The 8,842-nt window shown below is 30.6% G+C and overlaps 2 protein-coding genes across 5 annotated transcripts; one reads left to right on the top strand and one right to left on the bottom strand.

The window, feature by feature from the left end:
• The first annotated feature begins 1,073 nt into the window (after positions 1 to 1,073).
• On the top strand, positions 1,074 to 2,191 carry LOC116772175 (uncharacterized). Of its 4 annotated transcripts, none has more exons than XM_032664260.2 (4): positions 1,074 to 1,182; positions 1,359 to 1,398; positions 1,557 to 1,820; positions 2,076 to 2,191. In XM_032664260.2, the coding sequence occupies exons 1-4, from the start codon at positions 1,171 to 1,173 to the stop codon at positions 2,138 to 2,140; spliced, it is 381 nt and encodes a 126-aa protein (XP_032520151.2). In that variant the 5' UTR covers positions 1,074 to 1,170; the 3' UTR covers positions 2,141 to 2,191. The 4 variants fall into 4 exon arrangements, with proteins under 4 accessions (XP_032520151.2, XP_032520152.2, XP_061384155.1 ...); XM_032664261.2 differs by having other exon boundaries at positions 1,075 to 1,182; positions 1,596 to 1,820; XM_061528171.1 differs by lacking the exon at positions 1,074 to 1,182 and adding an exon at positions 1,255 to 1,278 and having other exon boundaries at positions 1,596 to 1,820.
• A 2,964-nt stretch (positions 2,192 to 5,155) lies between these two features.
• On the bottom strand, positions 5,156 to 6,874 carry LOC116771864 (IgA FC receptor-like). Its single transcript, XM_032663853.2, has 2 exons — positions 6,750 to 6,874; positions 5,156 to 5,650 (listed from the first exon to the last, which is right to left on the bottom strand). Exons 1-2 carry the CDS (start codon positions 6,831 to 6,833, stop codon positions 5,366 to 5,368), a joined length of 369 nt encoding a protein of 122 aa, XP_032519744.2. The 5' UTR covers positions 6,834 to 6,874; the 3' UTR covers positions 5,156 to 5,365.
• Between the last annotated feature and the right edge of the window lie 1,968 nt (positions 6,875 to 8,842).

The following is an 8,842-nucleotide window of genomic DNA, read 5'->3' as shown; positions in this document are numbered from 1 at the left end:
TTGCAAGCACACCAGCTGCAATAAGAAATTTAAATACTGATTTCGTAAAATACTTTTTTTTCATCCCATTAGTACTAAAATAGCCCACCTTAATTCATTATTGGTCGCCAGCATTGATAAAATTTTATCTCTATGCGTTCCAGATGACTCTCCCAGATCAGATTAAGTTAGTAATAGGGGGTACAGGTAGCGAAAAACTTACTACATCTGCGAGGAGTCAGTTGGAACTGCTAAGCATTTGCTGATGGGATGTAGGGTACTCTTGGATAGTGGTAAATACTCGCGTCGTCATGATAGGGTTTTTGAAATCATACGTGAACCGGTTAGACTTTCGATAGTCAGAGCGCAAAAAGAAATAAAGCCAAACAAGCTATCGACACGTTTTGTAAGAGAAGGCACTAGGGCTACAAAATCTAACGTCAAATCTTACTCTATCATTAAAGTGGCTTCGGATTGGACTATAATGATAGATTCGTATGAGAAGCAATATAAAATCCCAGAGGATATTTGTGCGACGGCTTCCAAACCCGACATATTTTTTTATATTAGCGAATTTCAAAGCGCGTTGTACTAATAGAGCTCACGGTCCTTGGGAAACCAACATCCCCAAGAACCATGCCATCAAGGTCAACAAATATTACGATCTCACTAACGAACTCACTATGAATATGTTCGTTGTAAATGTGTACGCGGTAGAAGTAGGAGAGAGAGGCATAACAGCCAAATCTCTCTATAACCTGCTGCTGACTTAGGCCTGTCAATAACTAAAATCAATTCATTCTTGGAACGTAATACGAAGGCAGCCCTAGCGGGTTCGTTTCAAATTTGGTTAGGTAGAGAGAGGAGGTTGGAGGTGAGCGTTTAACGTGTGCTTATATAGTGGCCCTTAAAATTACACCTGGGTCGCAACTCCCAGGCATCCATGGAATGCTGAGAGGTTTGGTCTCAATTAACCAATTTCGTGTTTAAATGATAATATATAATATGCATTATAATAAAATAATAAACATTTACCAAATGTTAATGGATAGGAGTGGTATTTGCTAGCTCTATAAACATATTGCTTATAGATCATGCCTGCACGGGTCAATTGAGTTAATTCCACTGATAAGACTTTTCTATATAAATTAAAAGTTAGATTTATTTACATGTTATGAACGAGAAATAAAGATGTCTCTTAAAGTGAGTATATTATATATTATTTATAAATAATAATAATTGCTTATAAATGTATCTTGACTTTGAATATACAAGAGGATATAAATTTATATGACAATGGTATATGTTTTTTAAATTCATTTAAATCGATCATTAGCACAATGCTATACAATAATCAATATTTGCTCATTTTCTTTCAGACTATATGTCTTCTCTTCGTATTAACCGTGGCTGCCAATGGTAAGTTATTTTTTTAAATTCTAATACAGTTTATTCAAGAATTTTGTCTTATACTTGATCAACAAGATTATCTCAACATATTATGATGTAATAATTATTATTTTGTTTTGTGGAATATTGTCTTAAATTTTAAAAATTAATACACGTTTTCCCGAAAGGGCACCCGCACCCATCCTACGACCCCTATTTTAATGAAGGTCATGGAGGTTTTGGCCACGGTGGAGGTAGTTCTGGTCAAGGCTTTGGTCATGGTGGACAAGGTCAGAGTGAGTTTGGTCATGGAGGCTTCTCTGGACCTAGTGGCGGAGGATCCAGTTCAGGAGGCTTCGGTCATGGAGGTCAAGGTCAGGGTGGATTCGATCAGGGAGGCCCCTCTGGACATAGCGGCGGTGGACCTGGTCAAGGAAGCTCTGGAAGCCATGGTTAGTGAGGTTTATCAGAGAAATGTTGTGTTCTTCGGCAGCTACTTCAATAAACCAATACTTAAAAGATTCTTCTTTTAACACTGTTTTTATAAATAACGGAAATCATTTTAGGCAAAGAATATAAGAATATATCTAGGACTTTCGCGAGTATTCATTAAATTTTTTTATAAAAATATTAGTTTTATATTATATATATATATATATATATATATATATATATACTTTACTTTACTTACTTACTTTACTTTACAGGTGGCTACGGAAATGGTGGCTTCCACGACGGACACCACGGCGGCTACAAAGATCGTGGATATTAAAAAAAGCTTATTTGATATTACATGAATAGAAAATAAAATATTATTAAATAATTTTATTTCAGTATTCCAAACTATATACCTTTTCACGCTAACACCTAAACATGGGAACAATTCGGACATCCATAAAGATGTCGGTATGATAGTAAAATAATATTTGGCATATTACATAAATTTATTCATTCTCATTAATCTCTTTTCATAAATTATGTGAAATTAATTTTCTAGTTAGATATCATTTCATTCAAATCATGTGTTTACTTATCTCTGGCCTCGTCTGATTTAGTTCAATATTCGATCAAGAACGTTTATTGCCTGGCTCTCAGTCTTTATGACGATTTCCGTTATTTATAATACAAATAAGGGATTGTTTTATCGTTTTTATTTACTTGAGTTTGTAGTTTCAATAGAATAGTGTTGTTCTGTCATCATGGTGGTAGTAGAATTAAAGCCTTGGATGGTAAGGCGATTTTGATCCTACTTTTGTTAGTAACAAAATGCACTCTGCCCTAGTACTAAACTAGGGTAGAGTAGGGTAACTACTATAAAGCCTACCTATAAACTTCATATAAAAAAAAGACTTTATAGATGAATCGTTTGTTAATTTTTATTATTTCGTTGTTTGAGTACTAATGAAGACAGTCCCTCATATATATTCTAGAAACTTCGAATAATATTCATAGGGTACAATTGTTTATCTTCTTCAAAATTATTGAAGTAGATCTTTTGATGTTTTCTGAGATTATATTAGTATACAACGAGTGAATAACATGTTGTATTTTTATAGTAAATTAAAGTAAAAACACATATGCTGTCTTTCAACTCTTTCAGGAATAAAGTATGTTGTAGTTCTTCAAAAATACTCAACATGACCTTACATAAAGCAATAATAAATGTGTTTTCTAAACAATAAAAAGTTACATAATTATTGATATGATTATTAATGGTTAAATAGTAACAGATTTATTTCCATTTAATGCACGAGTTGATGATACTTATTAAAAATAGATAATAATTTTATAAAATACAAGTAAATTTCTAAATAAGTAAATTATATAGGGTGGCAACTAGAGAAAAAACTTATATCCTATGTCTAAGACTACATAATTGCCCCGATGTTAGGATAGCAATCCCATTCCATAGCTTGTGGTGCTTAGCTGGCACACGGCTTGGTGTTGGTTCCGCGGAGTCAGCACCGTCATTCCTTATATAATATTTTATCCATACAACGATGTTGCCCCGGCGATGATCATTTATTTTTTAATATGTTGCGCGTACGTAGCGAGTGTGTGAACAATTTATATTTAAAGCAATATTAAAAAAATTGTTTAAAGTATCTTAAAAGAGATAGAATACGAATATTGTCACATAAGTGATTATCTTGATTTACATATAATTTTTTTAAATATAATTGTTATATATAAAATAAGATTAATATTATGTATTTCATATTTAAGGATGCAAGTGACATATCTTTGGTATCTATACTCTCCAAGTCAAGCTCTCCTGTTGTTTAAAAATAAAGCAGGAATCGACTACTGTTTTTACATACATTAAAAGTGTCGTAAAAAAATGTCACCCGACACATGTGACGCGCTGTTGGTGTAAACGTGGCACTCCAATTTTATTCAGGTATCACAGATCAAACTCAAACGAGTATGTCAATAACTATTCGTGCTGATTGTATTTCATATTAAAAAACAACTTTCACTTATAACATTAGTATTTAAATATAAATAATAATTGTTTATACATGACTTTGATATATATATTTTTCAAAGACATGATGATAAGTTCGTAATTACACATAGATATATGGCATGTCAATGTCAAAGGGATAAATTTTTAAACGCAATTATAGTAGGGGAGCAGCCCAAGAGGAGATTTCGGGATTTACTAAAGCGCGGCAGGTTAATATATAAGTGGACACCCTGTACCCGCTGAAGTATCTTCACCAAACATGAGCTTCATATAAATGGCCGTCCGTCCAAGATAGCCGGTCAGATTAGTAAAAAAACAATTGATTACCAGAAATTCTCGAGCAGGTCAAACTAAAGTAACGTGATAAAAAGTTTATATAACACCAATATTGTAAGTTCTAAAAAAAATCATCTCGACATTCTCCAGCGTGGCTATTTTCATTTTATTTTGAAGGAAAAAATATTTTTGTATATCGGAATATATATTGTATGACAATTTCCACAAGCTGAAGTCACAAAAACTCATCGATAAAGTTTAATTCGTACAGCTGCGTGACGCATAAACTCTCTACGTCTTAGACGTTCTAGTGAACTATCTATATATGTATCTTAATTTTAATCTGTCTTTGAAAATGTCGAATTTTTTCAAACACTAATAATGGCCGTAAGCTTGCGTCATATTTAAATCGTCAGTTTATTGTGCCGGATGATTTTATTTTTTTCATCCTTACGTACGACCACCTCATCGTGCAAACGATCAGGCTAATATACGTACATTATTTAAAATACGCAGTACTATGGCTGCTCCCCCCACTGATAATATTTTTCTTTTTCTTACCTAAGCTTTGCAACTCAATAGGTGTCCATAACGCTAGAGTAAATCCCCAGGATAACATAGAAAGCTCTTCTTCTTTTAGGTCTGATGTTTAGTACCACAATGAGTTTAATATTAAAGAGGCATCATGATATACAGCAAATTAAGAAATATAAAATTTAAATAACTTAAATAAGAAGTTTTCTGATTTTTTTTTAATTGATTAATTTTATTATATTAATTTCAAATTATCTTTACTTAGTCCTAATGTTCTCATTAATTATTTTCATTTAGAAATTAGATTATGTACTGAAAATATATTTAGGTTTGTATAAAAAAAAGTTATACAGACTAAAAATTTAACAGATCCCTTAGAATAAAGACTTTTATTTCGTTTACGATTATATGTTTTGAAGAGAGTTTTTTTTTTATTATAGCAAGTTTAAGATTTAAGATTAAATTGTAAGAATTGTTTAAAGCACTTAAAGGTTTCGAAATCAAAAATTTAATTGCAGCTGCATATGTTTCACGTTTATTTGATAATAACTGGTCCGCGTAATGGTCGTCATGTTCGTTTAAATAAAATAACTAATGTTTCAGAAAATACTTTTTACAGAACCACTCATAACATCCACACTGATAAACTCACCATGAACGTATGAATTAGTGTTGTATATACTCTAAAAAATATTTTCTGAATAAACCCATTGCAGTCTAGTTGTAACCTGGCATTTTCATATCCGGCATTTTTGGTTGCTCATGCACTTTTGGCTGCTCTGGCATTTTTGGCTGATCTGGCATTCTGGGTTGCTCGTGCATTTTATTTTGATCATGTACTTTCGGCTCATGCATTTTCGTTTGATCGTGGACTTTCTGCTGATCAGACGTTTTGGGCTGTTCCGGCATTTTGGTTGCTTGAACATGATCTGACGGCCCTTTTGCACCTGGAGGGTCTTCGCACAAAACTGCTGTCGTCAATAACAGGGCGCAAAGTAGTACCTGTGGAATCAGCATTGTTGCCTTAATACAGGTTGATCAACATTGGTTGATGTAACATTATTTTCGTTGGATGTCAGAAGACATGGCTACCATAAAAAAGATGACAGGATTTTTTGGATCCACAAGTCTGCAGCGACATACTACTTACGAGGAGTTTCTCATTCAATAACCATCATAATTATTGACTATAATTGAAAAATGCTTAAATCACCGACAGCAGTTCGTCGATATAAAATGTGGTTCAATAATATCTAGTTATTTGGTGTTGGGGAAAAAGTGGAATTCTATGTTATTTGATTTTTTATTTCTGTAGTAAACGTCCATAGCAATGAAGGCTATTTATCCAAGAAGACTTAAAAAGAACTATTTCACGAAGTTTGAAAAATTTAGCGAAAAATTCTAGAAAGCTTTAAAATATTTAAGTATCATCTCAAACAGTAAGCTGGTGATTCTCGCTAAACGCTAAACAGTTTAACTTGAGTGTATGAAAATGAAGGAATTATATCTAAATTTCAAATGAAGTATTTTATTTTTAATACTGGCTTTTACTATTATATTAGTCTCCGTGTATATAATGAAAAACATACTAAACATAACATTGCATTCGTGATATTAATCTGAATTTCAATCGCATTAAATTAAATACAAATACTATTTACACTAGTTAGATATAATTCATATATTTTGTCTTTGAATATTATTTTTTTTTAATGAACAAAAAAATATTTTTTTTTAACGGAACAATCGAAAAAAGTAATGAGATGAGATGCTTAGTCATTAATTACATATGTCCAAAGAATTTAAATTTATTTAACTTAGTTATAGCTACATTTACCTAAAAGAATAAAACATAATGTGGGTATTAATTGTTGAATTATTACTTTACACGTTATAAGTAAATATATTTTTTCAATGCAATCTCATAAGATCATTTCATTTAAAATCTTTATCGATTTGAAATTTGGAATCTTCTAATAGTTACTTAGAAATCTTCAAACTATCAGGGTCATTGTGTTAAAATCATCCTAAGCTTTCGATGGATAACGAATTCAATAATAGAGATGGCAATAAGTTAAATCAACAAAAAGGTTATACTCACTAGTAGCCGCGACATCTTCAAGTGCAGATCTTCATTAAAGTATCTTGTAGATCTTTGTCTTTTATATGCAATCCACGCTATCATCTCACACGTTTTTAGGGTACCAAGATAAGACAATGGACCAATTATAATTAATAGAACTAAAAGGATTAATAGAAATTATAAGAAATTGTTAAGGATTTCTCAAGACTGCTAATTTATAATTTGTTGTTAGTTAGAATAAGGATGTAGCAATTTTCGTTTATTTACACACGAAGCAATTAAATCTCTGTATTTATATTTTTAAACGTAATTGTGAGACAGAAATTAAAAAAGACGTTTTTTTCAATGCATTTATATATTTATGAGTCGGTTATTAAATACACTTTTTGTATCCTTCTTGATTATTCTTGCATTGGTAACTTCTTTGTGATGTAAGGCGCGGACATAGCTATGGCGATCACCACGCACACCAGCATCTATTTAAACAAAAATAAGATGTAAAACTAGCTATCTATACACGTATACTCGTATTTGTGTAAATATGATTTTATCAAGAATTAAGCAGGTGGGATTCAATTATGTATGTGTTTTATTGTTATTTTTGAACCAAGTAAGATAAAATTTTGTAAGTGATAGTTTGAGCTGTCATAGCAAGAAGTTTTTTTACGAAATCTCTGTAACCTTATTGGTTTTTACATGATGTTCATTATTGAGTTATCTTTAGAAGCTAAGTCCTGAATGGCAAAGGGGACCCGCTTGTCCAAGGGTGAATCTATGATGTCAAGATCTTAGTTCAAGATGTCGTTGGAGGAGGGTGTATGTTTGAAAATAAATATCAATATCAGAACCAAGTATTTGAATCGTAACTGACGCAGTTATCCCTCAAGTTAGTTTCAAACTATTAGGTATTGAATACTGTAATACAATAAACACCTAATTATTACATTTATTGTTGATAACTAAATGATTTTTTTAAACAAAGAACAAAAAGCAAAAAAACTTGTTTTAATACAACTTTTATCTTACCACGTAAAATTTCTTCATTTTTAAATTTTCAATTCTGATCTCTGGAATATTTTTATTGTGAAACGATCTTTTCAATGCAAGCCTTTTTATATAGAATTCAATGTTTACAGTAAACACAAGTGTGTAAAGTAAATAAAATTAATATCTTTTTATAAATTATATTCAAGAATATGATTCATTTAAACATGAATAATAGTTGTCAAAAATGTTTTTGTTATTGTATGAGCGAATATTGCATAATAATATTGAGAGACCTGAATAAAAACAGAATTTACTTAATACTTTCCATTGGACTTAGCATTTAAAGAAATGATATTTATTTTAATTCTATTAATATTTGATGGAAATATGATTTATATTGTGATTAAGTCTAGTGCACGGACATCATAGGTTCCCTGCACTAGACTTAACAATCCAGTTGACTCGTTGCTTATGCAATGGACAGCCTTTGTAAGCATTTTGCATTTCTATTATTTAAATTTTATATGATCCAGTCGGTTTTTATTTAATATATATATATATATATATATATATAAGACATGTATAATAATTTATATATATATATATATATATATATATATATATATATATATATATTTAAGAGGACGTAGGAAATAAAAAAAATGTTTCTGCTGTCAAATAATTAACTATTATTTTATCATAATTATTTTTAGATGTTCAAGATTACAAAGTCTTGTTAAATGTTATCTATTTTCTTCCACGGAGATAGGGTTGTCGATCTGTAATTTTTAACAAGCAAAATATTAACTACATATTTATATACACGTTTTCTTTAAATATAAGGAATGGTATAGTTATGATAAATATCATGCAATAATTCTTCTTGTGTGCAGAAAAATATAATATATTTATTTTTTATTGCAAAATTACAAAAAAACACAATGTAAATTTGAAATTGGCTGAATGATGAAAAATCAATTCTTGCGGCTCCAGTTAATTACGTGATTTTTATTAAATAAAAAAATGTATATAGCCTCTCTTTACGAAACCATTCCGATTTCAACAGGAATTTTAGTTGTACACAACTTTGAGTAATTATGTTCTGTATTTAAAAAAGCAAAAAC

This window comes from Danaus plexippus (assembly GCF_018135715.1).
Source record: "Danaus plexippus chromosome 16 unlocalized genomic scaffold, MEX_DaPlex mxdp_23, whole genome shotgun sequence".
Taxonomy (NCBI): Eukaryota; Metazoa; Arthropoda; class Insecta; order Lepidoptera; family Nymphalidae; genus Danaus; species Danaus plexippus.
The sequence above is the reverse complement of the archived record's forward strand: the minus strand, read 5'-3'. Positions and strand labels throughout refer to the sequence as shown.

What these genes read in the sequence shown, in the direction of transcription:
- LOC116772175 (XM_032664260.2), top strand. An exon ending in ATTAACCGTGGCTGCCAATG is followed by an intron (nt 1,399 to 1,556) that starts GTAAGTTATTTT and finishes TTTTCCCGAAAG; the next exon opens with GGCACCCGCACCCATCCTAC. An exon ending in AGGAAGCTCTGGAAGCCATG is followed by an intron (nt 1,821 to 2,075) that starts GTTAGTGAGGTT and finishes TTTACTTTACAG; the next exon opens with GTGGCTACGGAAATGGTGGC.
- LOC116771864 (XM_032663853.2), bottom strand. Translation starts at nt 6,833, where the DNA reads ATGATAGCGTGGATTGCATATAAAAGACAAAGATCTACAAGATACTTT. An exon ending in TGAAGATGTCGCGGCTACTA is followed by an intron (nt 5,651 to 6,749) that starts GTGAGTATAACC and finishes CTGATTCCACAG; the next exon opens with GTACTACTTTGCGCCCTGTT.